Source organism: Stegastes partitus, unplaced genomic scaffold (genome assembly GCF_000690725.1).
Source record: "Stegastes partitus isolate 25-593 unplaced genomic scaffold, Stegastes_partitus-1.0.2 Scaffold24, whole genome shotgun sequence".
NCBI lineage: Eukaryota > Metazoa > Chordata > Actinopteri > Pomacentridae > Stegastes > Stegastes partitus.
The window spans coordinates 1,125,426-1,152,159 of NW_007577755.1; the positions used below are offsets into that span (position 1 = coordinate 1,125,426).

At 41.2% G+C, this 26,734-nt stretch overlaps 1 protein-coding gene across 2 annotated transcripts in view; it reads left to right on the top strand.

Annotated features, from left to right (window-relative positions):
- The first annotated feature begins 2,966 nt into the window (after positions 1 to 2,966).
- dip2ba (disco-interacting protein 2 homolog Ba) overlaps positions 2,967 to 26,734 on the top strand; it is a 50,794-nt gene continuing 27,026 nt past the window's right edge. For both annotated transcript variants that reach the window (XM_008296594.1, XM_008296601.1), the window contains exon 1: positions 2,967 to 3,213. In XM_008296594.1, the coding sequence (XP_008294816.1) occupies positions 3,129 to 3,213 (85 nt within the window). In that variant the 5' untranslated portion in view covers positions 2,967 to 3,128. The remainder of the gene's footprint in view (positions 3,214 to 26,734) is intronic.

Here is a 26,734-nt window from a genome sequence, read left to right on the forward strand (position 1 = left end):
TTCAGTGGTTATTAATGATTTCTTTAGAAAGAACTACAAAACTATTTAAAGCTGGTTCCTGTGTGTAGTTATAAATAGTTTTTTCATGCACTTGTAAAGTGTGTTAGAAAAGTCTTCAACTTTCATGGCCAAAGCCGCTCGCACAGTTAGATCACGTCTTCCACATTTTTATGGCAGTTTGGGGCTCATAGTAACCTAAGGGGAGGTCTACATTCTACCATTAAAATGTACACCTTATTGGGAGTGATTCTAATTTTGTACTCAGTGGTTTTAAAGTTTGGACCAAAACAGATGATAAATGATTCATTATCTAAAATTACATTTCTGCTTGTCTCTTCTTGTTTCACTTCCTCCCTTTGTCTCTGTTTCCCTCCTTTTTTGATTGCCCTCATTAGGCATTTTTGATCAAAACATAAAATAATAATAATACAAAAACAACTGTAAATGCCCATGCCATTTGTTCATTACACTAGGGTGCCTTCGAGGGCTTGGACTCACAATTTCAGTATTTAGAAAATCCTTGCGATGGCCCTGCCTTTAGATTGATGTTTTTGGTCTTGAACTCAAGTAATTTTGGAAATGCAAAAAAGTGACAGTAGCCTACAATTACGCTGTTATGTTCAGTTTTCTTTGAAGCTTGTTTTCCTTGTAAGACAATGTCTATGTTTCTTATAGGGAAAACATGATCATAACTTTTTGTAAACGATCCTTAATTGCAGAGGCACTGGGTGGAAGGATATATTTATTTTTATAATGGTTACAGTCTGAATGCCACATTGGCCTATTGAAGATGGCCGTGAGTGCTCAGAGTTCTGGATTTATACTAGAGCAGTTTTCAGCCGAAGTACATGAACTTAGGTACAACTGAAAAACAAATTCTTCCTCTAAAGTAGGATCATAGAGCGTTAAATCTTTACTACCATCTGTGACTGTGCACACTTTTCAGGAGATGACCAGTTGATATATTACGAGTACATAACTAGTAAATAGACCAAAACATTCACGGGCAACTACTTATATAATTGATACATAGTTGTAATCTATTGTTGTTGTCTATTTATTTTGTTTTGTTTTGTTTTGTTTGAGAGTTCGTCAGGCAGAGTTCAGCAGGGAGATAGCAGATAGAAAGAAACTGTCTGGGGGCTCCTATACTGTCTCCCAGAGGTCCCATGTGGTGAAAATCAATTTTTATTGTGTTTCGGGGTTTTTATAAACCGGGAGGTGTGAAATAAAAGCTGCATCCGAATGGACAAACTCTTCACTTGTAGATTGTATGCAATGTTATGACAACTGTAGTATGTTCCAGTAAAGCAGCCCATTTAGAACAGAACTAAAAACAAGGCTATACATTCATGGTGAAATGAACCATTTTATGGTATTTTTGAGCAGAAAAATTGAAAGACACACTCTGGGGACATCCATCCATCCATCCATTATCTATACACCGCTTAATCCTCACTAGGGTCGCGAGGGGGCTAGAGCCTATCCCAGCCGACTTAGGGTGAAGGCAGGGGACACCCTGGACAGGTCACCAGTCTATCACAGGGCTACACTTAGAGACAGACAACCAAGCACACTCACATTCACACCTACGGACAAATTAGAATCACCAATTAACCTCAACAGGTTTTTGGACTGTGTGGGAGGAAGCCGGAGAACCCGGAGAGAACCCATTCTGCACAGGGAGAACATACAAACTCCACGCAGAAAGATCAAGGGTGTCCTCACCGGGACGCGAACCGGCGACCTTCTTGCTGCGAGGCAACAGTGCTAACCAGTGTTCCACCTTGCAGCCTTCTGGGGACATGTGAAACTTTTTAATTTTCTAAAAAGGGCCACAGGATGGACCTTTAAACCTGCATTCTTTCTAATAGCTGGCAGGGGGCGACTCCTCTGGTTGCAAAAGAAGTCAGATTTTGTAAAAGTTTATGAGAAAACAAGCACACTTCACCCTTGATTTGTTACTTCAGTCAACATTTTCTTAAAGAGTTTAAGGTGGCTGGTTTCAATACAGCATGACGTTTATAGGATATCCTGGCACTTTTTGCACTCCAGCGGGTCACAGAGTTTACTTGTGAACACACTTATCCAGATAATTAATCTAAATTTTTTTTGTGTGAATCCACTGGGATCCTGTGAAGGATCCACTGGAGGTTTAATATGTGTGTGTTTCTGCCAGTGGGGCAGCAGAGGGAGCAACATAATAACATGCTATATAGTATGCCAGAAAAAGATTTAGTTTGTCCCAATTATATGCATACTGCATGAAACCATACATAGTTTGTGAGGGCAGCTGTAGTATGTACTTAAAGTAAAAAGAACACGAATGGGGTTTAGAGCCACAGATGCCCAGAGAGTCTTCTTCCTGAAGGGGGCCTGGACATCTGCCTGGCTCCTGCATTTAAAGCTACAGGCACTGAAACTGCCTAATTGATACAGTGGCAGTGAAATTTACAATCTTCGCAGTATTTTGAGCAGAGAAATTGAAAAACGCACCCTGGAGACATGTGAGACTTTCATTAATTTTCTAAAAAGAGTTACAACATGGGACCCTTTAAACCTGCATTCTTTCTAACAGCCAGCAGGGCATACAAAATGAAGTCAGATTGTCTTGAAGTTCATTAAAAAAACGACCCAATTCTCATTTTATTTATTATTTCAGTAATCTTTTTCCTAATGCCTTTGTGGTGTTAATCACTAGTTTCAAGTCTCCGCTCGTACAGGTTTATAGGATGTCCTGGTACTTCTTGTACACCAGCTGGCCACAGACTTTAGATGTCCAGCTCATTAACGTGAACTTTTTTTTCTCTGGGATCCTGTGGAGGTGCAGTGAGCCTGTGTTTCTGCCGGTGAGGCGGCAGAGGGAGCAGCAGCGCCGGGTCGCTCCTCCAGACTCGGATGCGGTGAATCAACACACAGGCGAGGTACACGCAGTCACGTGACCGCGCGTTGCCGTTGGTGAGTTTCTCCCATTATGGCGGAAGGACCAGCCGTGCGGATGGACCGTCTCTCCCACTCTGATGCCTGTTTTGTGTCTTGAGGGAGAGGTTTTATTTTTATGTTTTTTACGTTTCCCCGCAACCGCCCGGCGTCCTTTCAACTAGACTTAGACTCTCGTCGGCGAAGTCATGGCAGACCGCGGCGTGGATTTGTCCGCCCTGCCAAAAGAGGTTAGAGACCAGTTGGCGGAGTTGGATCTGGAGCTGTCTGAAGGTAAAGGAGGGGAGGGGGGCTGACGGGGCTGACGGGGGGATGCTATAGCAGAATTTCAAGCTAGCTCTGTGTGTCTCTCAGCTGTCTGGGCGAACCGGCTTCGATAAAACCAACAGTTTCCATTCTCCTCACCTACTTTTCTTTGATAATACATTGAATGAGAGCACACGCCAGGCTGTACCAGCTAGCTTATTCTGTGCTAATACAGGATGTGTGTCTGCGAGCTAGCAGTGCATGACAAGCAGCATTGTGCAGGAGGAAGAGAAAGGCTTTCATCCATTCCCTCGTGTTTAGCTCGTTTTCAGCTACACGTTGATTTGAAGTCGTGTGTCTGTGCTCCTGGTTTGCTTTGTGATATGAATGTCAAAGCCACAGCTCGGTGACTGGAGCTGTCTGACAGGCTGGCATCGCCACAGGCAAGGTCTGGCTAACAGGGCTTGACCCTTTCTCCTGTCATCTTTGTTATACTCCTTCACATGGTACGGATTTGATTTACCACACGGCTTTCCATATCGTACGAATCTTAGACAAGGTGTGTGGGTTCAGATTTCAGGAGGAAACACGTTGTATTGCTGTAAATCTGTGAGTCACTCAGGCTGGTGTTGAAATGTAATGACCAGGCCTACAGTCATCATCTGCTCTGGTGTCATATGAAGATCCTGTCTGTTGTCAATGACTGTCAGTGATTACCACACAGCAGGGTATGACCTCACTGACATTCACGGGAGTGATCAACAAAAATGTGTGCACAACCTTATACACCTGTGTAAACCTGCCATTACTGGAATTATAGGTTTACCTGCCTGTGCTCCTCATCCACCCTCAATCTTGTGGTCAACTAATTGTGTGAGCTCTTTGTCAGGTGTATGTCTTTGTGTACTCTCATGGAGGCCAGTGATGGATGTGTGTAGTTTACTCATATGTGGAACAATTAATTCATGCCAGGCATAGTCCAAATGAGCCCCTCCCCCAGAGCAGCTGTTAGCCCCTTTACACCACCAATGACACACTGTCACACATCCCTGACAGTTCCCCCCTTCCCCTGCTTTATAGCACCTAGACTACGTACACGAAGCTGAATCCAGTCATCCTGTGCAGTGCCCACACACTGTATACTGCTCCAAAAGCGTTAGCAACATTATTTTAAAGGTACGAGAGGTTTTTTTGATAACCAGTGTCAGATATTTCCTCCACATTATTGACCAATGCTGGCATTATTGTAACTAACACAAATTCATAATGTCAGTCCTTCCCATAATCAAGCTTTTATAAAGAACCATCATACAAAAAAAAAAAGAATAATTTGACTGTTAAATTATGTGATATCTGCAATAAAAGTAAAATTAAAAGAATGTTCCATCTAGTTATGAGAATGTCATTGATGCAGCCAGTACTGAAAGTCAGCTGATATTAGTGCATCTGCAGGTGTTTTAGGATGTCGTCTGAGGCTAATGTGTTATTCAGGTCTAGGTGAACTAGTGTATAATTTGTTAATCTGACCTGCTGAAGAGTTTCACCAGTTCTACTAGTTTTTGTTGATTTTTCTCAATAATCACAAACAACAGATGCCTACATTACAGCTAGTGGTTGATATGGCCATCCACTTCTGAGGATAAAAATGTCTACAGTGATTGTGCCATCCTGTTTATACTTTGGTAACTATCCTTTTTGCATCTCAGGACTGCACTGATTTATGGCAATATAAACATTTTTATGTGATTTTTGCATCCGTTTGATTGTTAGACATTTAATTAGTTTCCCTGTGATTGCTTGAGACAGTAATAAACTATAAATTAATTTATGACACTGCAATCTATACTTATATAGACTGTATTTATTATATACAATTACAAATACTATGATGTAGTGTTTTGTCCATATTGCCCACCATAGTATTGTCATTAAGTCCTACGCCGGTCATTAGTTTAACTCCTAAAAAGTAATCTCTGTGTAATTTACATATTTACATTATAGGTTATTTAAATGCTTATTTTCTCTATGACAACAATTAATTTCTGCCCTATGATTCCTTCGATGTAACTACATTACACACATTATAACTACTCTGTGCGACAGAGCAACGACCTGTAGTATTGATGTTGTTGAGTCAAACATGTGTGAACCAGAAACCGATTCTAAAGAAAAATAATGATATGGAAAGTTTCACCATTCATATTGATAGAATTGGTTCCTTATGTTTGTTCGACATGAAACTCATCAAGTGGGAATCTGTCATTTCTGTCAGTGATACGTCTTCTAGCATTAAAAAATAAAGTTAAAAGGCATGATTTTCACCAATGGGGGTGTGAAAAACCATTATTTCCCCAGCCCAGCCCAGCCCAGCCAGTTACTGGTGCTCATGCATATCAAAATGTATTTGAAATTGTCTTGCTAAACTCCTGAAACTCTCTTGTGGTCATCTATTCCGGTGCAAAACATGCTGCATTTATTTTCAGTCAGTTACACATCTTGCTGCAGTTGGTGTTTTGAAGTCTCTTCCTTGTTTGTTGCATTCAAGTGCTTGTGAGAAATGTAAGTTTGCAGAGTTAGTTGCTGAACAGTAACATTTTTACTACCAAATTGACATTATTCTGGTTCACTTTCACTCAGCGTGTGCCTTCAACATGTGTTTGACTGCATACATTGTGAATGCTTTTCAGACTGCAGCTCTCCAGCAATGAATATGGTGGAAAAAAGAGGGAATAAAGTCTCAATCAGCCTTGATAGCTTAATATCTTAATGTTAAGAGTGTTTTAGTTTCCTGCATGCTTACACCTCTTTATGACCGGATGCATGCCTAATATTGCTGCCTCATAGGCCATTTTTTTTAAAGTCCATAACAAGCCTTCATCTAAACCAAGTGGAAATGCCTGTTCCTGCGTTGCTCGGATAAGAACACAGGGCTGCCAAATGGCCTCTTAAAAAACAACTCAGTTCTGCTCGCCCCCTGTGACCATGGGGACACAATGAGGACCATTCAGCTGGTCTGAGCTGCCGTGGCCAGGAGCTCTGCTGCCATTAAGGCCATTCAGCTGAGCCCAGTCTTTGTGTGCATGTTGGTATGAGCTGCCTCCATATGAAGAGAAGGGAGGGGCCGGTGACTGGTCATACTTGAGAAGATGACGTGCAGAGTGTAGATCTGCTGGGAGTGGCTCACCCTGCCATCTCTCAGTCAGGCCAGGGGTGTAAGGTTGTGTCTGGTTCTTCCCTGTAAACCAGCCTATCCAGTTGACGTCCCCCACCATCTGTCAAGTATGTTCTAAAGGAGTCTGATGTTGCTGACACAAGCAAAATTCTGCAAGTTTTCCTATCTGTGAATTTGCAGCTGGTGGTCCAAGCCAAGGGGCTGCTTTGACCTTATAATCCAACTTGAAATGATTGGCATTTCCTTCCCCGGTTTTTCCTGAGTTTTTAAACTCAGGAGGGAGCACTTTCTCATGTCTGGCGTGCACATGCTTGTTCATATGTGTGTGGCGTTGCTGCATCTCTTAGCGGAGACGGAGAGTCCAGAGGACGGCCAGTTGCTTCTTTTCTAGGCCAATCATTCAAATGCAGCAGAAGTAGGCTGCCTTCATTTGTGTATTGAGGGAAACTCAGCAGAAGATGACAGCGCTAGTATGGGTCCAGTCTTTATCGCTTGTCTGTCTGTATCATTTATGAATGGGAAATACAGCAAGCGGTTGTTTTTGTCAGACAAAGTGCTTGTTTCGAGACAGATAACAGACATGTGATGCACACTTCCTCAAACTCATTAGGTGCGTGTGGTGCAGAGCTCTTGTTTTGAAGGTGGAGGTCAGGACTGGCACAAAAAAGAGGAATAAAGACTTTGTGCACTGACTGTGAAGATGAAATCCTTACCCAAAATCAAATGTTTTCACAACTGTTGACTCCTACAGGCCTGTTACTACATGTTTTGTGAACAAATGTTAGTTCACTTTTCTTGCAAATAGAAGTGGGAACTACAGTAAATTGTTATTGTGGAAATAATCACAGTGGTATCTCTTCAACATGGTAACATAATTTACATTAACAGTGTGTCACAAGCCTATTAATATGGTATTTTGTTGCATGTATTTTACAGAGGACTGTCTCGACAAACAGGAGATAGGAGGTAATGACATGCAACAGATGTTCCCAGCTGAAGCAAACTGGGAACGTTGCAATTACAGACTACTGGACTCTGTCTCGTGATTCTATTTAAAGAAGTGTATGGGGAATGCTAAAAAGTTAAACTCATGTTTATGCCATTGAGTCAAAAATGGTTACCTAGTGTTTTTATAGATCGCAATCCTATAATTTTCAAAAGATGTGCGTTCCTAGATTTCACTGACGGATTGTCTGTGGCCCGTTTTGGTCAAATTTAACCTATTTTTCATTTGGCAACCATGAACGATGAGCATTTCGTGACAATGTGATTATAAAGAGGGATGGTAAACAATAAAAAAGATTTATTGCCCAGCCCTGCTTGCAAGACAACTTGGAACAGCTCTACTTTATTTCCCACCACATGAGAGCTTTGAGCTGCGACTGTTAAGTTTTCTTATCATCCCCTGTTTTGTGTTCAGATATTTTCGTAGATATTGCAGAAGTTTATGCTACTGTTTGTGCTACTGGTTTATATAAAGCAATCAATAGGTCAGAATCTAAAAAGTAGAAATCAGCTTCCTCATAGCTTCAGAGCTGCTGTTGTCAAAAGTGTTTTTGAAGAATATCGATAATTCCTATTTGAAATGGTTTCAGTTTCATGTCCTTCGGTATCGATACAACAATACCAGTTGTGTACGTTAAAATAATGACTCTCTGTAGAGCATGTCTGCATATAGCCTATAACAATAGTAATTACCTCCATTTGATTTATTTACTGACTTGAAAATACGTTAGATTGCAGTGTTTTGTTTTTACTTTCACTTTATTGCCCTTTGAACACCTGACAACATCAGAGGCCTTTGAACAAGTGCACTCCCTCAAGAAGTTTCCAGTACTTAGTTTTTATGTTATAGCCTTGTTATAGTGAAAAATCTAAAAATGAATGCGCTTAATTTGTTTTTTAGCAATTTCCCCCCATGGTATCAAAAATAGTGACGTCCATTTTTGCAAGGTTGTATATCAATGCTAGAAATGTCAGTATCTTGACTGGACTGTTCAGAGCCAGGGCCTCAGGGCCGGCAGATGGCTGGGTCCCTTTGGCAAAGTTCTTTCGTTATGTGTTTGTGTGTGTACAGCATGATTGCACATGCAAGTGTGTGTGTGCATCTGACATAATACTGTTTCTGTGAATAGTTAATAATGGCTGTAGTCCCTTTTCCTCCTCCAGGCCTGTGGTAGGCTGAATTATTCACATGCTCTCATTAAATACCAGGACACCCTCACAGAGTGGTGTGGGTGGCTGTGTTGGTGTGTGTGGTTAGTGAGCGTGACTTCTTTACACTCCCCAGGTACAAGTTGAGGCGTGCCAAAAAAAAAAAAAAAAAGATAACCTGACTTCTTTGAGTTTGTGCCAGGAGCTATATTGACATCCCACTCATCAGCTCTGAAGCCCTCTGCCTATCTCTGGTGTGTGAGACTCACTTTTTACAGGAGGAGATGCTTAACTTGTTGAGCGAGCTCACATTTGATGTCAAGTAGGGCTTGGCAGTATAAATCAATCTTTCAATCAGACTTTATTTATGCTGCATTTTTCATGAAGGTTAGAGCAGTTCAAAGTGCTTCACAGGTGACTGAACAGCTGATTATAAGAAAGAACAAGTGTAGATTTTAATGAGATGAAATAAAAGAAGATTGAAAAAAAAGTGGTTAGAATTGACTAACTAGAATTAACACCTTGCTGATGTATGCATCCACCAACCAGTGGACTTACAGTCTGTATAGACTTGTGCAATATGTGTATTTAATAAATGTCTGACACTATGGGAAATATGGTCAAAGTTTCCTCTTTTATACTGGAGTTATATGGTGTTGAATAACAGCATTACAACAGTTTTTGCAGAACATTGTAATGTCATGGTGAAGCTGACCTGTGATCTTTTGCATGAGATGTCATTAAATTATTTTTGTTTGATCTTATTAGATATCCATCTGAAATGTATTCCTGATTTATGTGTGCATCTTTGAGTTATGTTACATGAGTTTCACTAGTGTGTTTTGTGAGGACACAATGACCTTCGATTGAAAAAATCTCTTCTGGAGTCCAAGTGGACATTAGTGCCCAATTTGAAAAATTCCTCAAAGTATTCAAGAGATGAGTAGCAGAGGCATAAAAAGACGCAACATAGAAGTAAAATAAAGCATAAAAATTAACAACACTGATCCGCAAGGGATGCCATACTTAATCAAAAGCCAGGCTGGTTTCAAAATGGAGATTTTAAGTTTACGTTAAAGGTTTCAACACTTTACGCTGCTTTCAGATCGTCTGGCAGATTGTTCCAGCTCCTTGGATCATAGAAGCTAAAAGCGGCGTCATCAAAGTCCTGAACTAAAAGACTCGTGCCAGAGGACCTGAGGGGCCATGCTGGTTCACACACTGTAAACATGTGAGACATATATGCTGTTGCAAGACCATGAACTGCATTAAAATAAAAAAAAAAAAAAAGGTGCAGTATCAGTCCACAAACAGCTGATGTGTCACGCTGAAATAATGTCCAGGCCCAGTGTTTAGATTCAGGCGGTACAGTAATGTGGCTGTCTGACAGGACACATGGAAGCCACGAAAAAGTGGAATGGTTTGTGCAGAGTGGGCTGTCGAGGCTCAGTTTGCAAGCATCCACTCCTCTGAAGTGTCCTTCAGCAGGACAGGATGTCGTCTGCAGTGTATGAGTAAAGGTTCACAATACACTTAACATCCACCCATTGACGTGATAGGTGCCCTATTTATGAATCTCACGTTAAATTAACAGTGTTTTAGAAATAGGACGTGTTTACAGACCAAGCCAGCCTGCACCTGATGTTGTTGTAGATCCGTGAGTCACCGCAATTAGGCGTGTCGTCTTCTCCAGGGCACATCCATCCACCACAAAGTGAGAGAACCTGTTTTAGCCTCTGAGTGTATAGGTGTGACACAAGCTGTGACTCATCATAAGGGAAGAATGAATGGGGATTTATGGTAGGCCTGCACAATTTGAGGAAGATGTGCGATAACATTGCTCAGTATTGTAGCAACAAAATGACTTGTTAGATATAAACAAATCTGAAGTGTATTTACTCTACAGTTCCCACGTTGTTCTGCTTTAATAGGTGCACTGCTGACGTAGACCCAAAACATCGACGAGCCTCTGCCCACTGAATGAAGACAGCAGATTAATTTTTTTGAACATGCTTTTATTGAACAAGCTGTGCATGAATACTCAACCAATTAAGCAGACCATTGATTTAAAAAATACATTTCCCCTGCTCCCTTTAAAGTATGTTCTTCTTAACTCAACAGAATCATCCTTTGACACTTTCTTTGCTTTTCTCTCCCTCCTCAGCCATCGTGCTAGCAAACCTAGCATTCAATACAAAACTGACACCAAATAATCTAGGGTAGATAACGGCTAACTGGGTGTTTGTCTAATTTGGTTTGATTGCATTTCAAGCAGTCTTTTGCGATGTGTTTATATCGCGATGACAATAAAAATATGATTCTCTGTTCAACCAGCCATCTCAACTAGACTCAAGGTGACGGCCAGGCACCTTTCTTATGTTGGGAAGTTTTCCCACTTGGTTCCCCTGAATCATTTAGTCACGGGCCCAGATTGTAACACATCAGACAGTGTTGATTGATGTACAATCTGATATTTACCACTTTGGCCAAAACAGAGACCATTAGTTGCAACACAGAAATCAAGTTGGCGTTTTGTTTTTGTTTTTTTAGTGAAGGGGCTGGTAGGTTTCAGTTTGGGGGTTGATGCAGAGCCCCTTCAATGTATCGCTAGCCTATGTCCACCGCCCGGCAGGCCACGTGACTGTGCTAATGCTTAAGAATGCTCTTGTGAATATAAATAGACCTGGCTGGCAAGACAAATTCGCTTTCATGCCTGAGGAGGAGAAAACAAGCATCTCTTTGACACAAAAGCGCTGCCATTATTTCAGTGGAGGCCACCCTCTCGAAGTCCTAAGGAGTCAGTCCTAATTGTGTGTATGTCTGTCTTGCTGAGGCTAATGTTCCTGGCTAGTAGACAGCAGCCAGTGGCAAACACATCCACGACCAACCAAGTGGCTGGTTGGCCGTCGCATGTGGGTCAGTGGTGCACCCAGGGGTTGTGTGTGAAATACTGCAGCCTGTTTGGAACTGCCCTTTTTAGGCCAATCAGGCTGCTGTCTGATGCCCTGAGAAAGTTGTAAGAAGTGTGTTAATTGCTAAAGCGTCAGACCAGTGGTTTTAGATGTTTTTAGCATGTTCCCTACAATTGTTGTACACCTACCTAATACTGCTGACCATGTGAATGAATGAGCTTTCAGACTGATTTCCTACCTTGCAGGCAGATGTTAGCTTAACTTCAGGCATGTATGCCTCCAAAATCAGCATAAAACGCATGATGGCCTGTCAATGCAGTGATTTTGGCACCTGACCTCCACACATCAGATGTCAAAGCTGTGGACAGATCACGAAGGAATAGCTTTCAGTCACATTCTATGTTTGTTGGTTATGTGAAAGTCACCTGTCTGTGCATATGTGTGTGTGTCCTTAGGTTTCCATTTACACAAAGGAATAATGGAAAGTTTGCATGTTTTATTATTTTGCAACATTTTATTGTCAATAGTATTTGTACTATAATCAACAGCTGTCAAACACAGCTGTAAACTAACAGTGAACAGTAGCTTTCAGGTTATAATACAATGTAGATGTAGTATCTTGGCTTGCTGAGCAAATTAGCATGCAAGTCCACGGTAGACTGTATTCACTCACGTCATTTTGCAGGTTCGGTAGCTAGTTAGCTTGTTAGCTTCTCAACGATTGCAGTTTAAATGGTTAAAAACTGTCAAGACTTGTCAGTGTAGGCATTAGTGTTGTCATGACACCAAAATTCTAACTTCCCTATGATACCTGTCTAAATATTTTGATACCGTCACTGAAACGATACCACAGCAAGAACAGAAAATATTTTTGACAATGTCAATGCAAAGCAGTGGAGGGTGTGGAAAGAAGCCATAAACCAACAGGGAATTATTGCACCGTGGTGCATTTATATATTTCCATATTCAAACAGAACTGAAGGAACTCTTCATTAAGGTCAGCTCTATACACATTCACTATTCTCTCTCTACCTTCACGTGTCACTCTGCTGCTTACAAAAGGTTAAGTCCTTGCAGAGATAAGTGCAGCAGTACATTAGTGAACATTTTAATCAGCCACTTTCCCACTTCCTGCAGGAACTCAGCTGATCATTGTAACAGGTGTTGTTTATCTGTATACCTATGAAGGCCGGACTTTTAACAGCCAGCGAGCTATGGTTACGTTAATGTTACCAGTGTGAAGGTTGAGTTGCTTATGGAGATGATTGTCACATTGTAAGGCAGCTCTGAAAATATAACCATGTTAAAGAGTTGGTTCCTTTTGACCAATGGCTTTGTCAAACTCGGTGGAAAAACTGTGGATGGTTGTCTGAAGTGTTGGGGTTTGCAGCTTTGTCTAGGGGCTATGAAAGCTGCCAGAGAGTAAAAAGCAGTTGGCACAACCACCAAAGCTGCAGTGCCCAGCTTTGCCACATCAACATTAATCAATGGAAATCCTGGTCTTGGTAAAAAAGTGCTGATCAGTACTGAGAAAACTGGATTTAGTATCGTTTTTAACGCAAAGATATGAAACTAATTTTCTGGTATTGGTATACAATGCGACACTAGTGGACATGGTGTTACAAGGGTGTTGTCCATTTTCATGGCGAGCAGATGTAAGGCTTTGAGGCTTAAGCGGCATTTCTTCAAAGACCGTTTCTTCACAGGAGGATGAAAGTAATGTTGCCAATAAAATATCAAAGTAGATTCCACGTTATCGTTGACTGTAAAAAGTGACAAAGGCTTGGTATTCGCCCATGAAACATCCAGAACTCTGACCGTAAACCTGTAGTTAGTTGTAAATTGTGCTATCCATTTTCTCTTTGCCTCTCATATGGACTCCTCAGCTGATCAGCCACAGCTGATCATTACTGCCTTTGAAGAGCGTGTGAGGAACGTGAGGTTTTTTTTTTTCTCAGCAGCTGGTCAGTTTCTATATATGAAACGCAGGCCTGCGTCACAGGAAGGGCTGATGGGAAACCAGAGATCAGGGGTAAAGCAGTCCTGCTGTAAATGTACAATGAAAGTTTCCAAAAGGTCAAACTCTCTCTCACTCACTTGCTCATTGCACCATTTTTTTGTTGTTGTTTTTCTTTTTTCTTTTGGATTTGTGCCTTTCGTTTGAATTGTTCCCTTCCTAATTCTGGTGCGGAGCCAAGGGGTTATCACAAATTCCCAGTGAGTAGAAGTCCTCAGGAAAGTCCTTCAGCTTGCCGATGTATATCTCCCCTCTTGGCCCCTTTAGAGCACATTGTGCTGGAGCTTGGCTTATAGTCATGGACCCCTTTTATTCAACTCCCTAGAGAAAGAAGTAAAACAAAGGCCTTGAACACACATAGAATGGATGTGGCTTCAGCCTCTTAATCCCTTACTGTCAATAGCGCCGGTCTCTATGCGAGTCCATATATTACGTGTTGATTGACTTGAATGGAAGCATTAGATTAACATTTCGACACACAGTTGAATCAGCTGCAGCCTTAGTCATTTCCTGGAGATGAGTTAACATTGGTTGTTTGCCTATACGCATGATGTGTGCTGTCGAGTATTGGACTACATTTTGTGATGTTAGTGATTAGACTTTGAGGGTTTCTTGAAAGATATGCCACATGTCACTGTGAGTAGTGTCAGTATATCGACGCACAGTATTTTTCACACCCTTCTATCAGTAGGAGGGCCTCGCTCTGAATTATGTTTGTGTGCTGTGTTACATACACCCACAGACAATGACAACACACTGATGACAGTTGTCTGGCTGTTATCAAACTGGCTTGGCTGTGATTGCGGTGAAACAGTCACGAGATTTCGCGCTGTATTCCAGGAATATCTAATAAAACTTCTCCTCGGTCTCACACCATGTGCACACGTGTTGGTAGAAACATCTTGAGACACCTGAGGTAGATGGGGAATTTTTGCCAGGTGCGTGGTGTCATCAAGAGAGAACGTCATGTCTGACTCTTTAAAAGTATATCCGTACTAATGAACATGTTGAAATTTTCATTACAGCATTAAGTACATTTTCCAAAATCATTTAAACTAACATGCCAAAACCACAAATCTTAGCTTTGCCCTACACCAGTAACTTGAGCCAACTTAAAGCCATTTTAAAATAATGTTTGTACTGTTAGACTACATTCTCAGAAATAACAAGACAATCATTCATCAGGGTTTTCAAGTAGTTTGTACAGCACAAAGTAAGACTGATGTTTTCTAATATATCCACTTTGCAGAGGGCTTCTGAAATAATCTGTTTTTGGTGACTAACCTCTGGGAATGTAGTTTTGAAATGTCATTAAGTGTATCAGAGTCATGCCAGTTTCTTTTACTGCACTTTCATTCAGTCACTACACTTTCATCTAATCCCTCAGCAGCCTGTGTTGTAATGAATGGCTTGTTGCTGTCAGCGCCTCGCAGCCACTCCCTTATGACCTTGCACCTTAAGCTTCACGTGAGGTGAAATGATTTGTTTGTGGATTTTACATTGTGACAGGCATTTATACAGCCTGTTTTTCACCACAGTGGCTTTTCTCTTTCACACATTCCTTTAGTGTTGCACCTTGTTGAGTGTCTCCGTAGATTCAGAGCCATGACTTTTAGAGCAGCAGTAGATTCCCCTCCTGATGACAGGCTGTTTAATGATTGCGAGTGGTGGGTGGTGTGAGGTCACGACCATGAGCTGTCCAGAGAGCGGAACGTAGGCAATAAGGTCTGCGGTTTCAGTGTCAGCTGCAGACTCAACACCCAGAATGCAAGTGTTTTTCAAAGGCCACTCATGGCTTGTTATGAGCTCATAATATTGATTTAATGAACCAGCTGCCTGGCTAACATTACTCCATCTACAGTAATGTCCTCCTTTAACCCAGGAACAATAAGGTACAGTTAAGGAGCTTCATTTGTGCATATGTGATCTGAAGATGGATGCATCATAAAGAATATGCTGTTAATCTAAGCTCAGTATATGTGACACATTTTTTCTATATATTGTCCTATATACTCACTCACTACGTCTGTGTGCTGGGACAATAGAAGACACAGATGACACTTCAGTTAATGTACAAACCCCAGTGAAACTCCGGTCTTCCACTTGTGACCCCTGTATCTCTGAGCTACATCACTGCTGCAGTGAAACCTGAGACCTCTCATTCACTTTCACTACTCAATACGCTGTGTTACCCAGCAATGCTGAAACACTAGTCTGTCATGCAGTTTGCTGGCCAGGATGACTCTGTCTAAATACGCTTCTTCTCGGTTTTTTCTCTTCTTTGCAGAGTGCTGAATTAAGTCAGAGTCAAGCTACTGACCTGATTACATTCTCTTCTTTGTTAAAATAAATTGGCTGGTGGAGGAGGTGACACAAGACCTCACACAGATCAAACCATGGAACTGCCCATTTTTATGAGGTGATACTCATAGTATTAATGTTGGCATTGTTTGATTCAAGTGTTCCACTAAGCTGTAACAGCATCCACAACACTAGCACTCTGAAACTGAAGCAGCTAAATGGAATTCAGCCAACCCAGGACTCCAGACTAACTTTTTCACTGGTAGCACCGGTGTGACAAACTTTCTCATTTGGTCACACCTCCGACCTTGTCACAGGCAAAACATATGGCTTGCTGAACATTTTCTTATCGATAGACACTAGAATTTGCCAATGCTCCCTGAACGCCCCACATTGCAGCCTGCGGAGGATGGTGGCTGCAGTGTGCTCAGACAGGTGGGTGACCGAAATTAGATTGAAAATAATTAAAGTAGGGCATTCTAGTGCCACACACCACATTTTGAAGCATAAATAAACCAACGCTCTAAAAGTACTACTTTCTACCACTGTGGTTAACGCAGCAGCTGCCAGCGGTTACAGCAACACTAATACAGCTTAATGATTATCATGCACTCGCACCAATGCAACCACTTGAATTTTTAACTTCCACACTCTCAAAAAAGTCACAAATGCAAATATGTTGGTCGGAATCTGGAGCCCTTGAACCTTTGGTTTGTTTTAGGACCCCTTTTTGCTGGTTGTTAAGACATAGCATGAGATATGGAGTTAGAGCTTAAAGTGACTTAGCTTAATGTAAAGGCAGGACGTAGGGTTTCTGTCGCCAAGAAATAGAAATGAAAACTCTACTTAAAATTACAACTAGTCCTTTGAAATTCCTGGATTGCGTACTGATTGAACAAATGATATTCTAAACAAATGTTTTAACATGCAAACTTCAACGATGTTTTTTCTTTTTTTCGAAGATTTTCTTTTTGGCTTTTTGTTGTTATTAGATGTTGGGTTACCTTGGATTAAAGCTCGCCGTTTGCTTTCAGTCTTTACTTAAAACCAAACTAACCTAACCACCTCCTGACTCTGGCTTCATACTTTACATGATAGTGGTAGCCATCTTTACCCAAGTCTTGCCATGAAATATAAGAATATAAACTGAAACATTTACTCACAGAAACAAGTTTTTGTAGGCTTTTGAACTTCCTCTGCATAAACATTTGTGCCTTTGTCATAACACTAGGGCTGCAGCTATTGATTATTTTATTAATGGATTATTCTATTGATTATACAAGCGATTAATCGAGTAATCAGATTTAAAAAAAAAAAAAATTCATTAAGTTACTTTAGCTTAGTTTAATAGTCGTACATTGTTTTCTGTGGGTTATTTAGCTCTCCCTGCTGCTCATCGTTTTTGTTTCTGTCTGTCTCCGTCTCCATTTTGCATTCCACGCTCGGCTTTGGTGTTACAGCATCAAAAGTGGAAGTGAGGCCACTGTGCAACAGAAATAACCATCCGGGCGGAACACGGATGGACATCCTATAGTGTATAGTCGATTAAACAAAGCCTTTAGGCATTTTAGTAATCAAATTACTCGAATTACTTCAGGAATCGTTTCAGCTCTACATAGCACACATTTTGACGTGTCACATCAGGCTTAAGGACTAACTGTTGTACATTAAATGCAGCCTTTAAAGCCCAAGTGTGATTCACGTCATTTATTACATTTGGACTTGCCAAAGTGTCTGCTGTTAAAAGAGTTTATTAATAAAGGATAGTGTTGATGTGATAGCCTCTGTTTGATAACATTTGAGGGTAATTATCCGGTTGTCCACTAGCTCTAGGTGACAGATAATCTCTACTGTACAGTTCATGGCAGGATAGTAAACTAATATAAACCAGAAATCAATCTGGGATGTGGCCTTCTGTCCCAGGCGGTCTCATTCATCTATGCAACTAACGCTGGAAACACACACCTGTTGGCTAAAAGCCTGTTTCAGTTATACAGCACTGTGGGTCAGCATTGCTGTTTACTAACACATGGTTTCTTCTGGCAATGAGTCTGTGTTACTTTATTGAACTTAAATCTGTGGACAAAAATATCTGTTACAGAAGAGTTCATTTTTTTTACATTTAAATCTGACTCTTTTTTTTCCATTTAATTTTTTTCACTTATTTATTTTGTTGTTTTTTTGTTTTGTTTTTTGGCACTGGCTAAAACTTCTAGAGGAAGCCAAATATTCCTCTGTGCAGGAAAAATCCTGTACACACAGCTCACTTGTGCTTATCTGACGTCAGTTTTCTGACTCTGCAATCGACTCTATCAGTGTTTCACTAGTCTTATCTCTTTGATGAAGTAATATGTCCTGAATTTATCTCTACAACAGCTTGTCTTTGCCAAGGTTGTACAGCCTGCCCGTTATTGTCTCCAGGGAGGCACAGTGACCTAAATTAGTATGTGAAAGTGTATTAACAGTAGCATAAGTGAGCAGGGAGTGTCAAATGTCGAAGAAAGATAAACTGAGTGTGGATTCAGTAAGCCGGCCTGGCTTATGGAGAACAAAAAAGAAAACATACTCTCCTCTTCAATGTGGCTTTCTTGTAGAGACAAAGGTATAAATGAGCTTTTAGTGCTGTAACAATCCCCAGCTCAGAAATCCACTGCACTCATCCAGCTGGCTCAAGAGTGCTGGATCTGCCAATATGAAATGTACAATGTAATAGAAGTAATGGAGGAAGTAGGGCAATAGTCCCTCTGCACTCAAATGGAATGCGAATGCTTTAAAAGCTTGGACGCAACATTACTTTTATTTCTTTGGCAAAAATAACTTTCAGGATGCTGACCGGTCAGTCTGATTGTGCCTCAGCTGAAGAGTCGGATTGTTACTTCCACTTCATAGTAGAACTTCTCGTCCTTTTTTTCTCAGTAAAGCCTGGACAATTGAGTTTAAGTGTTTTTGTTCCTACAGGAAGGTCTGATTTCATGAAACGATTAGGTGCTTGACTCAGACAGGGTTGAACTGGCCGGCACGTTTGTGTGCGTGGGTGTGTTTGTTCGTATGTATACACGTGTTTCTTAGGTATTGTGTTTGGGAGGCTTTCCAGATGAGGGAACGTGTGAGCGCCTCACATTCATGATACAAACACACTGATGTGCCTGCATATTCACAATATAAGATAACATTTTTCAAATAACGGTGGTGATACCCACCATGTGATGCACCACCACAGAAACATTTTTATCATCAGTATGTGTCACAGTATCTGCTCATGTCAAGTTGTCTTGTTGACCTTCATGACATACTGTACGACTGAATGGTAATAGGAAATCATCATGGGGTGTCACTATCATCATTTACTGACATATTTCTGTGAAAAATGTCACCGTCACTTGTAATTGCAAGGCTTCAGTTTGGCATCTTGTATCTCTTATTTTGTATATGTGCTCTTTTTAATACAGCAGTCCAGCTAAACTGTTGTTATTTGTGCAGAGGAATCTTATAGAAGATAACAATGATAAATGATATCTAACCATATTTCTACCACCCCAACTCAATCCTGATTGAACAAGGCAGTTAACTGTCAAGACCTGCTGGTTCCGCCAAAGACAAATCTCCAGTGGAGGTTCTGTCCGGAGACATTACACTCTCCCAGCACTTTTGTCAGCTGGCCGGCAGATTTCTCCAGCCATCCAGAGATCACTTCATCCTCCCTGTCTGCCTGAAAACCCCCACATGGGCTCGCTGGATCCCAGAGGAATTGCAGGCCTGCTTTTGGAGTGGAAAATATTAGCCCTAGAGGAGGGAGGTGTATGTACCAATGTTTGAATCACTATCCAGATACGAACAAAATACCCCCTGAGTGAGAACTGATTGGTGCTGAGACTAAAAAGCAGTGATTCCACTGCTGATACAATGAGAAAAAAAATCACATGCAGACTTGCATCCAAAAGTTCCACACAGTCTTAAGGGTGTGGATGCTTGTGTAGTTTTCTGGAAACTGTCAAGCTCCAATTCCTGAACCAACTTAATATCAAATAGTGGATCCCTCTTTGAATAAATAGGGATAAAGTAAAATTGCTAGACAATATTATAATCACAAGTAGATATCAAACTATTATTTGAGATAATTTTTCATTAACATGTTGTTTGCTTTATAAACAATGTTTAAAATTGTAAAAATAAATAAATAAAAAAATGTCCGTTGTGAGTTCATAAAGCCTAAAATATGACTGTGCAGTATGTAGTGTTTGACTTTCTGTTTCACTTATCAGAGAGGCTGATACCCAATATTAAGTAAAGTCAATGTTATTTGTCTAGCACATTCAAAGTACCAGTCAATGAGACAAAGTGCATTCCAGTAGAAAAATAAGATTATTAGTCATGATATGTAACTAGTCAGATAATGCTGTGGGTGAGTGATGACTACAGATAGACAGAGACGTCAGCATCAGAGCCATTAGGTGCATGTTGAAGGAAATTTATCTTATCAGGAATCGATTAAAAAATGCAGCTTTAGCAATAATCTAAATAATCTGATAGGCCAATAATTAATCAACCTGTAGTAGTTTGTAAAACTCCAAAACCTCAGGATATGTAATTTACCATTACTCAGAACAATGAAAAGCAGTGAATCCTCACTGTTTATAACCTGGACAAAGGGATGTTTTGCATTTTCTCGAAATTAACTCAAATACCCAGTTACCAAAATAGTTGCTGCTTCTTTTTATGTCACTTAATATACTGAACTGTTTCAGCTCTAGTTGACAGTATTCAAATAAAAAATGGCATAAATCTCATACCATGCAAAGCAGAATAATGAAATGTATTTTCTTTTCGAGCTGCTTCTTTATTTAGAGCATGTACTATGAAAACAAGATTCTTAGATCTACTTTGACTAATGACCAGGTGCCATTAAAAGGCCTTGGTGTCAGACTCATTCATTTGCATTTCCTGCCAACTGCTATTTAGCCATGTTCTCAGCACAGTCTGTCCATTGTTTTTGTGTTTCTGCTCAGAGTCTCTATAAATAAGATCTTGTGGGTGACGTTAGTTCCTCCTCTCTCAGCCCCTGTGTTTATGTGTATTTACATGTAAATGTGCATACTGTGACTGTTTGTGTGGGGCCTTTTTTTTTCGTCGTTGCATCTTGTCCCTGTCACTTGTTCACCAAGACCCTGTTGCAGAATAGCTTTTTGTGTTTGTATCTATTTCTTGTCATGTGTGGTAGTAATAGCAATGTATGTTAGCATCGCATTTGTCACAGATTATAAACCACTGATAAACAAAGACACCTTTGTGTAAATGGAACCAGTATCACTAGCTAGAAGCCCAGCCATTACGTCACTGTGCTAGAAGAAAGTCCTACACTTTGGGCTTGATGCTAGCCTCAGTTCAGACATTTTTGTCCTTTATGTTTTTAACAAGTCCACGCAAATCTCCAGACGGAGAGATATAATCTGTTAGGTTAGATGTAATCTCAGATTACAGATTAGGTTCAGCCCAAAATGCAAACCCTGGAGGATTTTCACAATGTGAAAGGTACAGCTGCCTGTGTAATCTAGGCAGTTAATCGTGGTTGAAACATGTATGTTGTGTCCACATATGAGTTTGCAAGAAACTTGTCACTTGTGGGTTTCTGTGTGCACTGTGCATAAAGGGTGAGAAATCTATACAGGCAAGAGGAAGTTGTGGGTGGCAGTCATGTCGCTTGCTAATCTGCCTACAGTAATTACAGAGCTCTCTCAGTTGGGGGGCTACATACGTATGTCTAAGTAGAAGAGGGTCTTAATACACTGTATATATGTAGTGCACAGTGTTAATGTATTCTGTGCTAGCAGCGTCAACATAAAAAAACATGTTTGGTGAGATTGCATTGAATCATTGTAAATATCACTGGATTGCAATTATTTTGACTGACCAAAGTCATTTTTCTTACTCGTGATAATGAATTCTATTTACCTGTATCAAGACAGCAGGATGAAACTGACAAAAAGTGTTTCAATCACCATTTCTACAGCATTTAGTACTATTTATTTCCCCCTACTTCTGCTTTGGTTTAATGGCACCAACTGTTTATCTCGAGGCACTTAACTTCTAATATTCAACTGATTGCATTTCAGTGAGCATCCATTAACATCAACACCAAGGACACATTTTGGTTTTAAGCCAAATTAGAATGACCTGAGGAGGCAATCTGTCGGCTTTGCAGCAAAAAAGGTGGCAGTCAAAGGTGATCATGCTAATGATCTAAAATTAATAGAGGCATGAAGCGAAAATAAAATGACAAAAAGGTTAATTAGAATTATTTGCCAACTAAAATGCCACAGTTGTGACAGCCAGAGTTGCAACATGCTGAACAGAGAAGTACAAAAAAACTGACTCCGTGCCTTTTGTTCATGTAACATGAACATGTGAGTGCTGGAAGACTAATCAGCTGATTGCTAAGCCCTTTAGTGCCTTCCCCACACAACATACACACAACACAAATCTAAACCTTATACATTCTGATTCACTCTGTGGATGTTGAACTGTTTGTTTCCGTGTTTGTGCAGAGGAGGTTGGTGGATTGGAGGGTGTTAACTGTCCGGTCCAGACTCTCTCCTGTCTGCTACTATCCGCTGTTAGCTAATCTTCAAGGGCTTTTGCGCAAGTTCAACATTGGTGTTTTCTCATTTGAGAAAATGTGCTGTGACTACAAGACAGATGGAAAACTTTGGCAGTAACAAGTGCTTTGCTAAGCTTCTCAGCTTTTTTACAACTCAGCTAATATCAGTTAAGAAGAAGGAACGTCATAGTGCAAAAGTTGGCAGCAGATTGAAAAAAAAAAAAAAGTCGAGGAAACGCTGAATTTGCTTTAGTTTTAGGGAAAAGTCAAGCACATAATGCTGTTGGTGGATAGTGTTAGCTTGAATTTAAATGCTTCCAATAATGATTTCACCCATTCCTGAGTGAGGAGGCTTGCATGAAGTTGTACGTGTTTTTGATGAGGGTTTGTCTCAGTTCATTTGTGAGTTTCGGTGTATTCCTTCCCCCATGCAGTGTACTCTCATAACCTCAGCCTTCCTTCCAAACCCAGTCTGTCTGTGTGACCACTGTTTATTACTCATCATTTATTCACCCTTATTGTGGTATTAGTGTTCCTCTTAGGGTTTGTTTGACAAAGCCACATATTCATTCAGTCCATTGTAATAGTAACCCGAGAAACAAAGTTTTAAGCGTATCAGCTACAGTCAGTCAGATGATTCAACATGTTAGCTCCTTGGAAAATCCCACTGAAACAAATATCAAGACGTGAATACTTGCTGCTCTGCTATGGCTTCACATTTCTTTTTCTTGGACTGCTTTTATATCCGCTATAACCTGTCTGTAGTCCACCTTATTTAGGATCGTCTTGCAAAGACAAAATGTTGGCACCCCTAAAGTGGTTTTATCCATCGCCAAATGAAAAACAGCAGCACCAAAATGATAAGTTTCTTTTTCTTTTAATTGATTTTATTTACCCAAGCATAATATACACTTCTGTTTATAAAATACACACATTTCTGTCAAATAAGATAGCACAGACTCATAAGCCTTCACTCTACACAGGCTGATTTTGCTACTGAGGTACGTAATCACCCCCCAGAGGCCCACTTTGAGCCAGGGAAACCCTCACTTATGTTCACTTTTCAGTGTTTTGATGTGATTGCAGAGATAGCCGAAGGGCACTGGACTAGATATTCAGACTAGACATCATTGTAGATCCACTACTTGACTTTTTTTCACCTTTTCAAGAGCTGGAAAAAAAGTTTTGATTTACTTGGAGCACACATTATGTCCCCTGTAATTTAAAATTACCGCATGACGTGAGGTTTTCTGTAGAAATTCTATATTTGATGGCTGCAGCGCTGATGCCCATGTTGGGAGTGATGCACAGCAGACAGATAAAGCACATTGAGCTGCACAAACACAAAAGCCTCTAATGTGCCGGATCATAGCAGAGAATGCCAGTGCAGATTATAGCCGAAGTGGTCAGTAATGCCTGGATGCACAATTTCTACTGCGAAACCCTTAATGTCGGAATGGGTTTTAGCTCACTGTAATTATTGGTGTTACTGGGAATGCTGTTTGTGTGTTTATCCCCACTGTGACCCTGCACTGTCAGCTCCGAGAGGATCAGTATCTGTATGACTTGTCCTGAGGTCAGAGGTCTACAGCAGCAGTTTAAAGGAAGAGTGAGAGGGTCACGCCCATCTTGTCATGAGTGAGCTCTGAAAAGTTAACAGCGCCGGGCCTGTGTACACAAGCAGCATGATAAACACAAACCTAAAAAGCCTGGATGACAAGGAGAAGGATTACGTTGACTGCTCAATCTCAGAGGTTCATGCCCTGCTAACCCTAACTAAGGCTGCAACTACCAGTTATTTCCACGGTCAAATAGTCTATTGATTAATTTCACAGTTAATGGATTAGTTGCTTGGTCTATAAAATGTCACAAAATGGTGAAATACGTCAATCAGTGTTTCCCAAAACCCACGACGACGCCTTCAGATGTCGTGTTTTGTCTACAACCCAGAGATCTTCAGGTCACTGTCATAGAAAAGTAAAAAAAAAAAACTAAACTAAACACAAGATATTCACATTTAGAAAAGGTATTTTTGTTCTCCTAAAAAATTATTCAACCAGATAATCGATTACCAAAAGTATTTAAAGGCTTTGTCATATGCAGCATTAAACAAGTTATGAGTGCAATGAAATTTAGTTTTCTGTCTCTGTCTAGTGCTGTGGTTCACCTGTTTGCAGAATACACTCATTCAAATACACTCATCACTCACATCTACTCATACATACATACAAATGTTGAATATAAAAGAATAGTGCAAAAATTGTATATGCAGAAAAACATTGTTAAAAAAATAGCAAGTCCAATATTTATGGTGTAAAAATGTAAGACTTACTCATACGCACTGATGAAAACAATGTTGATGTTGGTGATTGATTTAGCAGAGCAGCCAGTTGTTGCAGCTCTAGCCCTGACATCCTGCCTTTATCATAGCATGTTGGGTAGATTCAGCATATCTCTGGACAAAAACACACGGTCCTGGTTTGACATACTGACACACATCTCAGAGCGCAGGCTTAACATGCCACTCTGCTCCCTTAGCCTTCATTCCACTGCGTACTGTAGCACCCTGTAACCTGCACCAGCTGTGTACACACACACACATACACACAGATACATTAGCTTCCTGCACCTCGGGGGACTTTTTGGCCAATGACTGAGTCCTCCTGGCCAGTTGGCCCTCTCTGTTAGTGCGGTGTTTTCCAATCAGCACATTCCTCTTTCTCTAGACAGACACACTGAGACGATTTTGGCAGCGCACACACAGGGTGGGGTAATGCTCATATCCTGTCCCCTGACCTCAGATTACACACACATACACACACACACACACATGCACACACACATGCACACACACAGTTACTGTACTGTTTTGCTCATGCTCGCACTCAAAACACCACATTCTTGCTCTTAAAACACACAGCTTTTCCTCTGTTTTGAAGCAGCTGTCACAGTCAGTCTTTCAACCCCGGAGCTCCTCAGTGTCTTTCTGCCCACTGCCAGCCTCAGAGCCAGTGTGGCCGTGCCAGTCCGTGCCTGTTGTTATGCCCCACACCAACACTGACTCTTCTGTCTGTGTTAATGACCGCCACCCCTCCATCTTTCCATCTCCCCCCTTCCTCCCTCCCGGCACCACTTGGGCTCCAGGACTGGGTTTGGCATCGGCCCGTCTCCAACAACAATGGCGCTCCAGTCCACTCCAATCAATTTGCTGCTGATTGCTTTGCTTGCATGTCTGTCTGTGAGTGTTTTCCTCTCCATAAACAAGGCTGTAGCATGCCTAAGAGATGAAGAAACAAAGAAAAGCAGACTGCTACACGCATTTGCTGCTGTGTGTTTTATCCTGAGTGAATTTCAGGCCAATGCATGTACCCAAGCATGAACTTGGGGCTGGCTGTTGGCCACCACATTTGAGCTTTTTACTCAGAGAATGACAAAGCACTGAGCACTCAGTCGCTCACTCCCTTCCACTCTAAATGTGTCTGACTTTGTTTTGCTGGCTCTGCAAATGTTCCTCCCTCTTCCCCCGTTTCTCATAATTTAAATGTTGTGAAACCTCAAGAGTTTTCTGCATGGGAAGGATCACAAAAAAAACAAAAAAAAAAGTCTGAATAACTTAAATTCAACCCATCCTGGCAATCTGCATGCTCAGTCCTAAGGGAAACTTCCTTTCTGATTCTGTTGTTTATCCAGGCAAATCCCACACTCGAGTGGATAGTGACCAGAGTGTGAGAAAGCTTTAAGACACCACACACAGTATCTTAGTCACACATGGGACTCCCCACCCAGCGCCGTCTTATCCAGCCCACCTCCCTCCAATCTGCCTGTTGAATTTTGGCTCTCCCTGTCTCTCCTTATTTTCATTCCATTGTTGTTTCGTGCACACACCACACTACGTTCCCTTTCGCTTCCGCTGCTGACTCTCACCATGTGTTTATCACCCGTTCCCACTCCAACCGCTGCTTTCTCTCCTTTTTATATTTGGTTCTCTGCTTTTTTACCCCCTCCTTTCAGTAGGTTGGACGAAGGTCTCCTTGTTGTCACTGGTCAGTGTGGAGGAGGTGTCGAGGGATTGAGGCTAAGCAGCCCTTTGGCGCATTGCACTTGACATAGCATAAAGTGTTATCACTGGACACGGGAGAAGGGGAATAACTGTGAGAATGTAGCACTGGGATTGTTTGTGTGTCCAAGGGGAGTGTGTGTATGTTGGGTAGGGTGTGTCTTTCATACATGTTTGCTGCACAAGCAGACTGTGTGTTTTGGGGGTCCAAGTTAAGTGGACTTTGTCATGCTTGTGTCGCTCTCTAGCAAACTGTGGTAGCGGTGGGAGTCCTGCCAGTCCAAGGCCGAGTGAGGAAGGGGTGGTGCTGAGCATACAGTGGGAAAAGGGTGGTGGTGGT